Consider the following 15,569-nt stretch of genomic DNA (forward strand, 5'->3'; position numbering starts at 1 on the left):
ACTGATTCTGGTTGTTCAATCAACAGAATAGCCTTGGCAACAGTAGTTTCTGACATCATGACTATTGCAAAAACTTGTCCAGAGTGTGGGAACTTGTTAGGCAGCAACTGATGCCACAAAGGCCCTTTTCCATATTCCTCCAAACAGGGATGATTCAGATCAGTTCATCTTTGTGTGGAATGATGACAATTCACCATTCACACCCTTTCACAATGCTACTTGAATTTCCTGTCAGCAATATATCACCTGGAAAATCTTCCACTACTAGAGGAGGGGCTTGTCTTTCTACTCTGCTGATATTATCATTCTATTAAGTTCAGAGAAGAAAGCTACCCAGCAAGGGCTGAACATCCTGCTGACACACAGGTGGCAACTTGCTGGGCCATTTTTTACAGAAAGCATATAAGCACTCAAGTGAAATTTCTGGGCATGATCAGGATATGGTGTTTCATTGTCTCATTCCATGGGAGAAGACTGCTTCTGACTCTCACCACTCTAACAACTAAAAAGGAGGTCCATGGACTGATGGAACTTGTCACCTGCCTGCATTCTTAATGCCAACCAATTGCAGGGTTACATGAAAGGTCATTTCCTTTCAATGGGGCCACAGCCAAGAGGATGACCTGGAAGTCCTTCAACAAGCCCCAGGCTACCCCCTTTTTTTTTGGCCCCTCTGATCCATTTTGCCTTTTGAGTTAACAGATATCAGCAACCTCTCTATTCACCAATTGGAGTTTAAGGCAGAAGGACATTGCCAGAGGCATCAGTTGGGAGTTTTTAATTCATCACCTCTAGGAATAGCTGGCTGAAAGGTACACAGTCTTTAAGAGAAAATTGTTAGTCCATTACTGGGCTTTAGTGTGTACCGAGCACATGACCCATGACTGTGAAATAGTCTCAAGAGAAGAAATTCCAACCAAAAGTTATCAATAGTTTTGCTTTTGCTCTCTAATTATTTAAGGGCATTCCCACTTTAGGTCAGTGTAAAATTTTTATAAAAATATGACCAGATAGGATTCCTGGAATAGAGATGGCCACGCCTGCTCTGCTGCTCCTACAGTTTAGGAGCATACAGCATCATCTGAGGATGGCTCATAAGCTGGACAAGCAAGACTCTGTGGTTTATTACTGTCTTTTCTATGTGATGCAAACTGGAATGAAGATTGAGAGTAAAAACTAAATGTCATGAATTTTTATCAAAGCTAATGGATCAGTTAAAAGTTCTTAAACAGTTGGATGATAATGAATGTTACTCAAGAAATAGTAGTTGTTCACTCAGTCATGTCTGACTCTTTGCAACCCCATGGACTGCAGCATGCCAGGCTTCCCTGTCCTTCACTATCTCCCGGAGTATGTTCAAACTGATGTCCATCGAATTGGTGATACCATGCAACCATCTCATCCTCTGTCATCCCCTTCTCCTCCTGCCTTCAATCTTTCCCAGCATCAAGATCTTTTCCAATAAGTCGGCTTTTTGCAGCAGGTGGCCAATGTATTGGAGCTTCAGCTTCAGCACCAGTCCTTTCAATGAATATTTAGGGTTAATTTCCTTTAGGATTGACTGGCTTAAACTCCTTGCTGTCCAAGGGACTCTCAAACGTCTTCTCCAGCACCACAGTTTGACAGCATCAATTCTTCATTGCTCAGCCTTCTTTACAGTCCAACTCACATCCACATATGATTATTGGAAAAACCATAGCTTTGACTATATGAATCTTTGTCAGCAAAGTGATGTCTGTGCTTTTTAATATGCTGTCTAGGTTTGTCATGGCTTTTTTCCCAAGGAGCAAGTGTCTTTTAATTTCATGGCTGCAGTCTCTGTCCGTTTGGAGAACTATGCTTTGAAAATGTTTTGTATGCAGATAATGAAATGCTGGATGATTTCACAAAAACATGATCAAGCCCCGCTACACTGCTAGTCTTTTAACAGACGTCAAAACAGTGTGGGAGAACTCACTGATGAAAATGTATGGAAAGTGAAAGACAACATATAATTGTTTAAAGAATGGAGAGACTTGGGACTGGCGGGACTGAAGAATATACTGATGTTGAAGAAAAATGAAAATATAGGAGCAACCTCTCTGCCCACTCAGCCACTTCAGCCATGATCTTCAACTTAGAACCCAAGCAACATGACATCAGGCAGCTATACTGGAACACAAATTCCTCTTGGTGCCCACAATCCAGCATTCCAGCTAACATCCCAGCAGAAGTTCCTCACAGTACAGGTCTAAAAAGTAACACTACCCAGCCTACTCCACAGACTACTCCAGGCATTGATTCTGCACTGTACTGCAGTTTCCCAGAGAGATATTCAACTGACATCAGAGGATTCTGCTAGAGCTCAGAAATATAGCAAATATGCTGGCAGAGCTTTGCACTATGAAGATGTCACCAATGCAGTGCAAAATCTAGAGAAGGCCCTCAAGTTACTGACTATAGGTAGAGAATGCAGTCTTTGTACAAAAGATCCATGCTTAAAGAACTAACAGACTAACATGCTTAAAGAACTAACTCAGTCTTCAGCTTATCATGAGCACAGTTTTAAAGACTTCATTTCCACTATCTGTAAGAATGAAATCTGTGTCTGTGTATCAGATTCCTGTTGATGCTTTCAGCAGACTTAACCAATTTTCTTTGTCCATGAGAGGATCCAGAAGTCTCTGGATATATAGGAATGATGTGAGCAAGATCCTAAAAGTGCCCACTGAACCCTGCTTGTTCTAAAAATGAAAACATACATCTATAAAATACTTTGGGAATTAGCTTAGTATCTTAGTCTACATAAATTAAGGAATCTTTAAATCTATAACTTGGACCAACAGTCCATATTACTTTGCTATAAAATGCTAAATTGAACTCTTAAATAAACACTACCAGAATACTCTACACTAGAGACCATGTTTTTGTTTTCCTCAGAAAAATGGATATGAATGTCCCAAACTGTTAGATGAATCTGAAAGAGATTTTTAAAATTTCAACTTATATTCATATTAAACATAGATACATTTAAAGTTAAAATGTTCATGGAAGGAAATATATTAAGGTAAAGAGGCAGAATCAGTTTTAGATCTAAGAATGACATTGGCTTCCTAACTGTTTTCCCTTATCCATTGAAGGTGAAGATGAATTGGGATTTGCTTCATAGGAATTTAACCATGTATTAGAGAATGAAAACAACATGTTTGCAGTAATGCCTGGAAACTTGGTGCTTTGAGATAAGGTTCTTTGCTACTATGGAATGAATTGCAAAGAGTGTATAGCTATGAGTGATGGAAATCATAAGAACATAGATTCTCAGTTGCTAATTGTATAAGTTTTGTGGGGAATTGTGGATTTACAATATCTCCTGCATTTACACTGTGCAAAAAATAAATACAAGGACTCTTTGAACTAGTTTTTTTTTTTTAAAATCCCAAATACATCTTCATGAACCAAAGAAAAGATCTTCTGATGAGTACAATTAAAATTTTTTTCATGTATTCAAAAACCATTTATTGGATGCCCGTTTTGGGTCAGGCACTGTGCTTTTTGCTGGGGATATACTAGCAGCAAGATAGCCCAGAGTCCATCCTTGTGGTGCTTACAGCTTATTCAGAGATACAGCAAGGAAACATAAAACAGTGTGACAACTGGAACAGGTAAAAAACAAGGTTATCCACAATTATTTTACTTACTCATGACACTTTCAGATTCAGAAGATTTTGATTTCTCTACATGAATTCCTGTTTCTAACTTTAAGTCTTGCTGCATAAACATGGGACTTTCATCTGATACATCATCATGAGCTACATAAAGAGACACATGTAGTGCATTAAGCAGAAAAATGGGTTTTGAAATCCCTATATATCAAGTTTATACGTGTGTTTACAGTACTTTTTCCTTTTTATAAATATATAAATAAGCTACCATCATGCTACACCTGATATGAAAATGGCGAGAAAAATTTCAGTGTGCATTGTCTCATTATTTCACAAATGTTTGCTGGTGTCAAATATATTTTATATTAGTCCCTACTTGTTTTACATTATTATAGTTTAGGTTAATATATACTCATAGACCAAATGATGGAAATGTAAATCCAAAAGGTCCACACCATATTTTTTAATCGCAAAATACTCAGAAGCACCTAAATATACTAGCATATGAGATTAATTGAATAACAAGGTACATACTATAAATTAGGGTAATATAAATTATTATTTATACAAAGAATTACACAAAAAGCTATAAAAAAAAGACACTGATAACCCAACTTGGAAGGATTGCTAGATGAGAGGTTAGGTACAAACAAAAAAATGGAAAGTGAAGATATCAAATATTCTATTTTTTAGGAAAGAAGAGAGTAAGAAATAAAGAGAAAATATAAGATATTTACCTTTAGAAAAAGAAATTCAGGAAAGAGAAAGAGAAAACAATATATTTGGTCACCAAAAGTTGCATGAAGAACTGGTCTCAATGACTACTATTAAATCTAAACATGTTGTTGGCAGTGATGACATCCTCAATACAACAACTGTTTCTCACATTTAATGAGAAAGCAGGTAGAGCCCCAGGGATTGCTTTGCCCAGCGACACAAACAAATGATAGAGATTCGGATAGTTTGACTCCACTATAAGGAAAGTAATATTGTTAAAGTTAACTAGGGACACCAGCACCTTTTCTGGTGTGTCATTGCAGACCCTCTCTTTCAGAACATCTTCCATGGCTACTATGCCCAAGGAGGATGAAGAATGTGGTAGGTGGGAGAAAAGTCATGTACACCTGAGCCTCTCCTTCCTTTACTAGCTATTATTTGCTCTTGACTGGTCCAATGGTGGTTAGTTCTCAAACAATTCTCAAAAAACTTTTGAGTTCTCAAACAATTCTCAAAAAACTTAGTTCTCAAAAAATTTTTTTGGCTCACCCTTACAGCCACCCGGTAAGGTGCTCTGCGAGCCACTTGATAGTCCCTTGATTCAATTTTAAAAAGTGAGAAAAGTAAATGATGAGACTGTTTACCAGACTCAGATCTAAGTTCATTCTTGCCACTCTACCTGGTTACCTGGCACAATTAAACCTCCTCATAAAAAAAAAAAAAAAAACCTCCTCATAAAGTGACATCAACTGGTTCATGGAACAATCTATATGTGAACTGAAAACTTTCCAAGCAAAGGAAAAGAAGATACTGGCAAGACACTAACTTTTCACTAGTAGTCAGAGTGATGTAAAAACGGCAAGAGGGTACTTACTCCTGGATCACAGGGTCAAGATCTTTCCCCCAAAGACATCTATGGGTTTTCTTACCCAACAGTAGTAGGTCTCAAGGAGGAGAGTGACAGGCTCTCCATCAGATATCTGTGACTAGATAATGACCTTTGGGCACAATGGGGTCCACATACTGATAACTCCAATGACTAATGAAAGTAACACTCTCTCCAACCCTTACAGTGAATCCTGACATGAATCAGAGTGCATCCCCTTACTTGTATCCAGGTCTCTTAACTTTAACAATAAACAACACTATGAGTTAGGCTAAGGTCCTTGTGTCCCCACTGGGAACATGAGGATGTTTTACAAATCTCCCCTCTCCCCAACATGAAGATGGGGAGGTGAGGAAGAATTTCATTCTTTGGTCTTTTTGGAGCAAGATGAAGGAAAAGTGTGTGTGTGTGTGTGTGTGTGTGCGCGCGCGCATGTTTATCCCCAATCCATGCTCAGAAATCCTACAACTGAGGCCATTTCAGTGGTCCTTCATAAAAAACTGAACCTAACAAACTACCAGTACCTAGTGCCTTCGATGGACAAAGCAACTACCCAGAGGATTAAAAGCTCATTATTGAGCTTAATGAAGCAAAAGTTCTCCACAAGACTATTTCTCCATTTCAGTAACCCCATCTGGCCTGTGGATGAGGCCTCAGGTATATGGAGAGTCAATTGATTATTAGAGGCTTAACACTGAGTGCAGAAGAATTGATGCTTTTGAACTGTGGTGTTGGAGAAGACTCTTGAGAGTCCTTTGGACTGCAAGGAGATCCTAGCAGTCCATCCTAAAGGAGATCAGTCCTGGTGTTCATTGAAAGGACTGATGTTGAAGCTGAAACTTCAATATTTTGGCCACCTGATGTGAATAGCTGACTCATTTGAAAAGACTCTGATGTTGGGAAAGATTGAAGGCACGAGGAGAAGGGGACAAACAGAGGATGAGATGGTTAGATGGCATTACCAACTCAATGGACATGAGTTTGGGTAAACTTCAGGAGTTGGTGATGGACAGGGAGGCCTGGCGTGCTGCAGTTCATGGGGTCGCAAAGAGTCAGACATGACTGAGTGATTGGACTGAACTGAACTGAATGCAGTCATGTAGCATGGATACTGGTGTTACCTGAAATTACAACAGTCATAGAGGTTGTTGCCTAAACTGTGGTGGTAGTGGTGGTGGTTTAGTCACTAAATCATGTCCGCCTTTTGTGACACCATGGATTATAGCCCACCAGGCTCCTCTTTCCATGGTATTGCCAAGGCAAGAATACTGGAGTGGGTTGCCATTTCCTTCTCTAAGGGATCTTCCTGACCCAGGGATCAAACTCGCGTCTTTTGAGTCTCCTACGCCCAGGGAGATTCTGTAAGGCAGTCCCTGTTTAAGCTGAGTAAAGTACAAAGCAGTTGACATTGCAAATGTCTCTTTTAGCATCCCTGTCCATAGAAAGGGCTTCCCTGCTGGCTCAGCTGGTAAAGAATTTGCCTGCAATGCAGGAGACCCCAGTTCAATTCCTGGGTTAGGAAGATCCCCTGGAGAAGGGATAGGCTAACCAGTCCAGTGTTCTTGGGCTTCTCTTGTGGCTCAGCTAGTAAAGAATCCGCCTGCAATTCAGGAGGCCTGGGTTCGATCCCTGGGTTGGGAAAATCGCCTGGAGAAGGGAGAGGCTACCCACTTCAGTATTCTGGCCTGGAGAATTCCATGGACAGTCCATGGGGTTGCAAAGAGTCAGACACGATTGAGCAACTTTCACTTCACTTGTCCATAGAGAAGATCAAGATCAGTCTGCCATACATATAATGAGTTGCAGTACAACTTTAAAGTCTTTCCACAAGGCCATGACCTGGAAAAAGTCCCACTCCCACATGGAGAGTCCTAGCCACTCATGTTAACGATATCCTCCACTAGGCCTAGGCAATAGCATTACCCAACAAAGACAGAAAGCATGTGGACTTACATGTGACAAGAGAGCTGGGCTATTAATACAGAAAAAGTACCAGGACCTGATATCCAAGTGAAATCTCTGGGGGTAAACTGAGAAGGGTAAGTATGACTCATTCCATAGGAGGCAACTGCCAAGCTTTAGTTCCTTTAAACCCCAGCAAATACAAAGGAGACCCAATGACTGGTGGAACTTTTTGGCTATTGGTACTTTGACATTCACCATGTGGTCATCTTGATGGCATTTGTCTATTAAGATACAATTTTTGGTCTCTACTTTGAGTAGGACATGACAATATGATGCCCTGGAGGCCCCCCAACAGGTCTCCAGCTCTGTCCATCCCCTTGGCCCCTCTGATTCACATTTGTGTTTGGGTTATAGATCTTAGCAACCTCTCAGACTGCTTATTAGAGCCTATGGCTGAAATACACTGCCAGAGGCATCCATGGGGCTTTTGGTACCATAGTCTCCTGAACTCAGATAAATGGTACAATCCCTTTAAGAGACTATTAATAGCACGTTACAAGGCCTTCATGAATATTTAGTATATGATCCATGGCCATTAACTAGTCTTTTGACTAGAGATATCAACCAAAAGTTATGAGTAGTTTGCTTTTATTCTCTATCTTGTCTTATTCGCACTTTAAGTCAATGGGCAAAGCTGATATAAAATACATGCTTAAATAGTGATTCATGAACCCAAGAAAAATATCTTCAACTGAGTTTTATTAAAAAAAAATTAAAGTGAGACTTTCTTGATTCAGTGGTTAAGAATCCACCTGCCAATGCAGGGGACATAGGTTTGATCCCTGGTCTGGGAAGATCCCACATCTCATGGAGCAACTAAGCCTGTGTGCCACAGCTATAAAACTCTTAGGATCTTTTTTGATTCATCTCCTAGAGTAATGAAAATAAAAACAAGAATAAATGCAACCTAATTAAACTTAAAAGCTTTTGCACAGCAAAGAAAACCATAAATGAGATGAAAAGACAGTTCTCAGAATGGGAGAAAATGTTTGCAAACAAAGCAACTGAAAAGGGATTAATCTCCAAAATATACGAATGGCTCATTCAGCTCAATAACAAAAAGACAAACAACTCAATCAAAAATGGGCAGAAGACCTAAATAAGACATTTCTCCAAAGAAGACATACAGATGGCCAACAAACATGACTCATGAATCAACACGGCTCAACATGACTAAATATTAGAGAAATGCAGATCAAAACCACAGTCAGGTAACACCTCACACTGGTCAGAATGGCCATCATCAAAAGATCTACAAACAATAAATGCTGAAGAAGGTGTGGAGAAAAGGGAACCCTCTTGCACTGTTGGTGGGAATGTAAATTGATACAGTCACTATGGAGAACAGTATGAGGTTTCCTTAAAAAACTAAAAATAGAACTACCATATGACCCAGCAATCCCACTACTGGGCATGTACCCTGAGAAAATCATAATTCAAAAATACACATGCACTTCAATGTTCACTGCAGCACTATTTACAATATTTAGCCAGGACTTGGAAGCAACCTAGATATTCATCGACAGATGAATGGATAAAGAAGATATAGTATGTATATTCAATGGAATATTACTCAGTCACACAAAAGAAAGAAATTGGGTCATTTGTAGTCACATGGTTGAACCTAGAATCTGTCATACAAAGTGAAGTCAGTCAAAAAAAAAGAAAAACAAATATCAAATATTAATAAAAATATATGGAATCTATAAAAATGGTACTGATAAACCTATATGCAGAGAAAGACAAGACATGCAGGCATAGAGAATGGACTTGTGGACAAAGAAAGGGAAGGAGAAGTCAGGACAAACTGAGAGATTGGGACTGATATGAATACACTACCATGTATAAAACAGATAGCTGGTGAGAATCTGTGTACAACACAGGGAGCTCAACTCATTGCTCTGTGGTGACGTAGATGGGTGGCAGGGGGTACATAGGGTGAGAAAGATCCAAGAGGGAAGGAATACATGTATACTTACAGCTGATTCATGTTGTTGTATAGCAGAAACTAACACAATGTAACATTGTAAAGCAATTACACTCCAACTGAAAAAAAAATCCTATGATAAACCATAATGGAAAAGAAGGAAATGGCAACCCAGTCCAGAATTCTTGCCTGGGAAATCTCATGGACAGAGGAGCAGGGTTGGCTATCATCCACGGAGTCACAAAAGAATTGAACATGACTTAGTAACTGAACAGCAACAATGATAAACCACAATGGAAAAGAATATTTAAAAAAAGAGTATGTGGGGAGGAGCCAAGATGGTGGAGGAATAGGACGGGGAGACCACTTTCTCCCCTACAAATTCATCGAAAGAACAATCGAATGCAGAGCAAACTTCACAAAACAACTTCTGATCGCCAGCTGAGGTCATCAGGCGCCCAGAAAAGCAAACCTTTGTCTTCAAAAGGAGGTAGGACAAAATATAAAAGATAAAAAGACAGACAAAAGAGCTAGGGATGGAGATCCATCCCAGGAGGGGGTCTTAATAGAGAAAGTTTCCAAACACCAGGAAACCCTCACACTGGCGGGTCTGGGGGAAGTTTTTGAATCTCGGAGGGCAACCTAACTGGGAGGGGGAAAAATAAATAAACCCCACAGATTACGTACCTAAAAGCAACTCCCAGCAGAAAAGTACCCCAGACGCCTGCATCCACCACCAGCAAGTGGGGGCGGAACAGAGAGGAGCCAGCGGCATTGCTTAGGGTAAGGACCAGGCCTGAGTGCCCTGAGGACAATCAGAGGGAGCTTTTGTGAGTTACCAACTTAAAGTGTGGGACAGCAAAAGACAGAGAGAAAATTAACCGGCCCAAACACACTGCCAGCCATTCACAGAACAAAGGGACCAAGCAAGTCCAGAGGAGCTAGCCGGCTGCGGACCAGCCCAGCCCCGCCAGAGGCAGGAGGCAGGGGGTAGGGGAAAGTGGCAGGCTCGGCCCCAAAGACTGCATCCCCTACCACACTGTAAGCAGGCCTCCAGTTTCTAACCAAAGACCTCCTGAGATTCTAGATGGTCGACATCCGCCGGGAGGGTCGCGGCTAGACACAGGGCGCATGCACCCGACCGGCGCCGGCGGGGACTGGGCTGGGACCGCGGAGGGGAGAAGATGCGCCGCACCAGGGGAGAGTGCGCCCGTCAAGCTCCTGGCTGCCTGAGCTGCTTGGGCCACGCTTCTGTGGAACACCCAAGGGCTGGAACCACGTGCAGCGGAGGGCACGCTCCACATAGAGCAGCCGGGAACCTGAGCAGCGTAGATGGGGAAAGCAGTGCCAGTCCCTCCCCTCAGCACAACGGTACTAGCAACCTGAACAAGAGACCACCTCCGCCCGCCTGTGTCAGGGCGGAAATTAGGCACTGAAGAGCCCGGCAAACAAGCCAAATAAACAAAGGGAACCGCTTCAGAAGGGATCGGTGCAACAGATTAAAATCCCTGTAGAGAACACTGACTACACTGGAAGGGGCCTGTAGATATCGAGAAGTGTAAGCTGGAACGAGGAGCTATCTGAAACGGAACAGAACCCACACTGACCGCAACAGCTCCAGAGAAATTCCTAGATATATTTTTATTTTTTTTTAATTAAAAAAATTTTTTTTCCTTTTTCTTTTTTATTTTTTCTCTTTTATTTTCTTTTAAAATTCCCTATTACTCCCCCATTACTCCTTAACTTTCATTTTCATAGATTTTTATGATTTTCTTAATTAGGAAAAAAAATTTTTTTTCTTGTTTTTTTTTCCCTTTTTCTTTTCGTTTTTTCTTTTTCTCTTATTTCCTTTTAAAGTCCTCTATTACTCCTTTACTACTCCTTAATTTTCATTTTCATTTCACTATGACTTTGCAAAAAAAAAAAGAGAAACCCTATTTTTAAACCGAACTTTATATATATTTCTAAAATTTTTTGTGTTTTTGTTTTTAATATTGTATTTTTAAGAGTCTAACCTCTACTCTAGATTTTTAATCTTTGTTTTTCAGTATGTGATATAATGTTTGGATATTTAAGAATCCAATATTCAGTTCCCATTTTTATTCAGGAGTGTGTTGATTATTCTCTCCCAATTTTGACTCTGCGTTTTCTACCTCAGATCACTCAATTTCCTCCCTCCCCCTTTTCTTCTCAATCCAATTCTGTGAATCTCTGTGGGTGTCTGGGCTACGGAGAACACTCTGGGAACAGACAACTGCATAGATCTGTCTCTCTCCTCTTGAGTCCCCCTTTTTCTTCTCCTGCCCATCTCTATCTCCCTCCTCCCTCTCCTCTTTTTCATGTAACTCTGTGAACCTCTCTGGGTGTCCCTCACGGTGGAGAATCTTTTCACAATTAACCTAGAGTTTTATTATCAGTGCTGTATAGTTGGAGAAGTCTTGAGACTACTGGAAGAATAAAACTGAAATCCAGAGGCAGGAGACTTAAACCCAAAACCTGAGAACACCAGAGAACTCCTGACTACAGGGAACATTAAGTAATAAGAGAGCATCCAAAAGCCTCCATACCTACACTGAAACCAACCACCACCCAAGAGCCAGTAAGTTTCAGAGCAAGACATAACATGCAAATTCTCCAGCAATGCAGGAACATAGCCCTGAACATCAACATACAGGCTGCCCAAAGTCACACCTAACACATAGACCCATCTCAAAACTCATTACTGGGCACTCCATTGCACTCCAGAGAGAAAAAAACTAGTTCCAAGCACCAGAACACCGACACAAGCTTCTCTAACCAGGAAACCTTGAAAAGCCAATCGTCCAACCCCACCCACTGGGTAAAACCTCCACAATAAAAAGGAACCACAGACCTCCAGAATACAGAAAGCCCACTCCAGACACAGCAATCTAAACAAGATGAAAAGGCAGAGAAATACCCAACAGGTAAAGGAACATGAAAAATGCCCACCAAGTCAAACAAAAGAGGAGGAGATAGGGAACCTACCTGAAAAAGAATTTAGAATAATGATAATAAAAATGATCCAAAATCTTGAAAACAAAATGGAGTTACAGATAAATAGCCTGGAGACAAAGATTGAGAAGATGCAAGAAATGTTTAATAAAGACCTAGAAGAAATAAAAAAGAGTCAATTAAAAATGAATAATGCAATAAATGAGATCAAAAACACTCTGGAGGGAACCAAGAGTAGAATAACGGAGGCAGAAGATAGGATAAGTGAGGTAGAAGATAAAATGGTGGAAATAAATGAAGCAGAGAGGAAAAAAGAAAAAAGGATCAAAAGAAATGAGGACAACCTCAGGGACCTCTGGGACACTGTGAAACGCCCCAACATTCGAATCATAGGAGTCCCAGAAGAAGAAGACAAAAAGAAAGGCCATGAGAAAATACTCGAGGAGATAATAGCTGAAAACTTCCCTAAAATGGGAAAGGAAATAGCCACCCAAGTCCAAGAAACCCAGAGAGTCCCAAACAAGATAAACCCAAGGCGAAACACCCCAAGACACATATTAATCAAATTAACAAAGATGAAACACAAAGAACAAATATTAAAAGCAGCAAGGGAGAAACAACAAATAACACACAAAGGGACTCCCATAAGGATAACATCTGATCTATCAATAGAAACCCTCCAGGCCAGAAGGGAATGGCAGGACATACTTAAAGTAATGAAAGAGAATAACCTACAACCTAGATTACTGTACCCAGCAAGGATCTCATTCAGATATGAAGAATTCAAAAGCTTTACAGACAAGCAAAAGCTGAGAGAATTCAGCACCACCAAACCAGCTCTTCAACAAATGCTAAAGGATCTTCTCTAGACAGGAAATGCAGAAAGGCTGTATAAACGTGAACCCAAAACAACAAAGTAAATGGCAACGGGACCACACCTATCAATAATTACCTTAAATGTAAATGGGTTGAATGCCCCAACCAAAAGACAAAGATTGGCTGAATGGATACAAAAACAAGACCCCTATGTATGCTGTCTACAAGAGACCCACCTCAAAACAAGAGACACATACAGACTAAAAGTGAAGGGCTGGAAAAAAATATTTCACGCAAGCGGAGAACAAAAGAAAGCAGGAGTTGCAATACTCATATCAGATAAAATAGACTTTCAAATAAAGGATGTGAAAAGAGACAAAGAAGGACACTACATAATGATCAAAGGATCAATCCAAGAAGAAGATATAACAATTATAAATATATATTCACCCAACATAGGAGCACTGCAATATGTAAGGCAAACGCTAACGATTATGAAAGAGGAAATTAATAGTAACACAATAACAGTGGGAGACTTTAATACCCCACTCACAACTATGGATAGATCAACTAAACAGAAAATTAACAATGAAACACAAACTTTAAATGACACAATGGACCAGCTAGACCTAATTGATATCTATAGGACATTTTACCCCAAAACAATCAATTTCACCGTTTTCTCAAGTGCACACGGAACCTTCTCCAGAACAGATCACATCCTGGGCCATAAATCTAGTCTTGGAAAATTCAAAAAAATTGAAATCATTCCAGTCATCTTTCCTGACCACAGTGCAGTAAGATTAGATCTCAATTACAGGAAAAAGATTGTTAAAAATTCAAACATACGGAGGCTAAATAACACGCTTCTGAATAACCAACAAATCATAGAAGAAATCAAAAAAGAAATCAAAATATGCACAGAAATGAATGAAAATGAAAACACAACAACCCAAAATCTATGGGACACTGTAAAAGCAGTGCTAAGGGGAAGGTTCATAGCATTACAGGCTTACATCAAGAAACATGAAAAAAGTCAAATAAATAACCTAACTCTACACCTAAAGCAATTAGAGAAGGAAGAAATGAAGAACCCCAAGGTTAGTAGAAAGAAAGAAATCTTAAAAATTAGGGCAGAAATAAATGCAAAAGAAACTAAAGAGACCATAGCAAAAATCAACAAAGCTAAGAGCTGGTTTTTTGAAAAAATAAACAAAATTGACAAACCATTAGCAAGACTCATTAAGAAACAAAGAGAGAAGAACCAAATTAACAAAATTAGAAATGAAAATGGAGAGATCACAACAGACAACACTGAAATACAAAGGATCATAAGAGACTACTACCAGCAGCTCTATGCCAATAAAATGGACAACTTGGAAGAAATGGACAAATTCTTAGAAAAGTATAACTTTCCAAAACTGAACCAGGAAGAAATAGAAGATCTTAACAGACCCATCACAAGCAAGGAAATCGAAACTGTAATCAGAAATCTTCCAGCAAACAAAAGCCCAGGACCTGATGGCTTCACAGCTGAATTCTACCAAAAATTTAGAGAAGAGTTGACACCTATCTTACTCAAACTCTTACAGAAAATTGCAGAAGAAGGTAAACTTCCAAACTCATTCTATGAGGCCACCATCACCCTAATTCCAAAACCAGACAAAGATGCCACAAAAAAAGAAAAATACAGGCCAATATCACTGATGAAAAAATCCTCAACAAAATTCTAGCAAACAGAATCCAACAACATATTAAGAAAATCATACACCATGACCAAGTGGGCTTTATCCCAGGAATGCAAGGATTCTTTAATATTCGCAAATCAATCAATGTAATACACCACATTAACACAGTGAAAGATAAAAACCATATGATTATCTCAATAGATGCAGAAAAAGCCTTTGAAAAAATTCAACACCCATTTATGATAAAAACTCTCCAGAAAGCAGGAATAGAAGGAACATACCTCAACATAACAAAAGCTATATATGACAAATCCACAGCAAGCATCACCCTCAATGGTGAAAAATTGAAAGCATTTCCTCTGAAATCAGGAATAAGTAAGGGTGCCCACTCTCACCACTACTATTCAACATAGTTTTGGAAGTTTTGGCTACAGCAATCAGAGCAGAAAAAGAAGTAAAAGGAATTCAGATAGGAAAAGAAGTGAAACTCTCACTGTTTGCAGATGACATGATCCTCTACATAGAAAACCCTAAAGATTCTACCAGAAAATTACTAGAGCTAATCAATGAATATAGTAAAGTTGCAGGATATAAAATTAACACACAGAAATCCCTTGCATTCCTATACACTAACAATGAGAAAACAGAAAGAGAAATTAAGGAAACAATACCATTCACCATTGCAACAAAAAGAATAAAATACTTAGGAGTGTATCTACCTAAAGAAACAAAAGACCTATACATAGAAAACTATAAAACACTGATGAAAGAAATCAAAGAGGACACAAACAGATGGAGAAATATACTGTGTTCATGGATTGGAAGAATCAATATTGTCAAAATGGCTATACTACCCAAAGGAATCTATAGATTCAATGCAATCCCTATCAAGCTACCAATGGTATTTTTCACAGAACTAGAACAAATAATTTCACAGTTTGTACGGAAATACAAAA

The 15,569-nt window shown here is 39.5% G+C and overlaps 1 protein-coding gene and 1 pseudogene across 1 annotated transcript in view; one reads left to right on the forward strand and one right to left on the reverse strand.

Moving 5' to 3' along the window:
• Positions 1-1,030: 1,030 nt before the first annotated feature.
• On the forward strand, positions 1,031-2,489 carry LOC133044238 (vacuolar protein sorting-associated protein VTA1 homolog; annotated as a pseudogene).
• A 426-nt stretch (positions 2,490-2,915) lies between these two features.
• Positions 2,916-15,569, reverse strand: part of CCDC7 (coiled-coil domain containing 7) — a 124,314-nt gene continuing 111,660 nt past the window's right edge. The window contains exons 20-21 of the mRNA XM_061125652.1: positions 3,678-3,788; positions 2,916-2,956 (exon numbers count right to left, since the gene is read on the reverse strand). Coding sequence (XP_060981635.1) covers positions 2,916-2,956; positions 3,678-3,788 — 152 coding nt within the window. The remainder of the gene's footprint in view (positions 2,957-3,677; positions 3,789-15,569) is intronic.

This window comes from Dama dama, chromosome 23 (assembly GCF_033118175.1).
Source record: "Dama dama isolate Ldn47 chromosome 23, ASM3311817v1, whole genome shotgun sequence".
In the NCBI taxonomy this organism is placed as follows: Eukaryota; Metazoa; Chordata; class Mammalia; order Artiodactyla; family Cervidae; genus Dama; species Dama dama.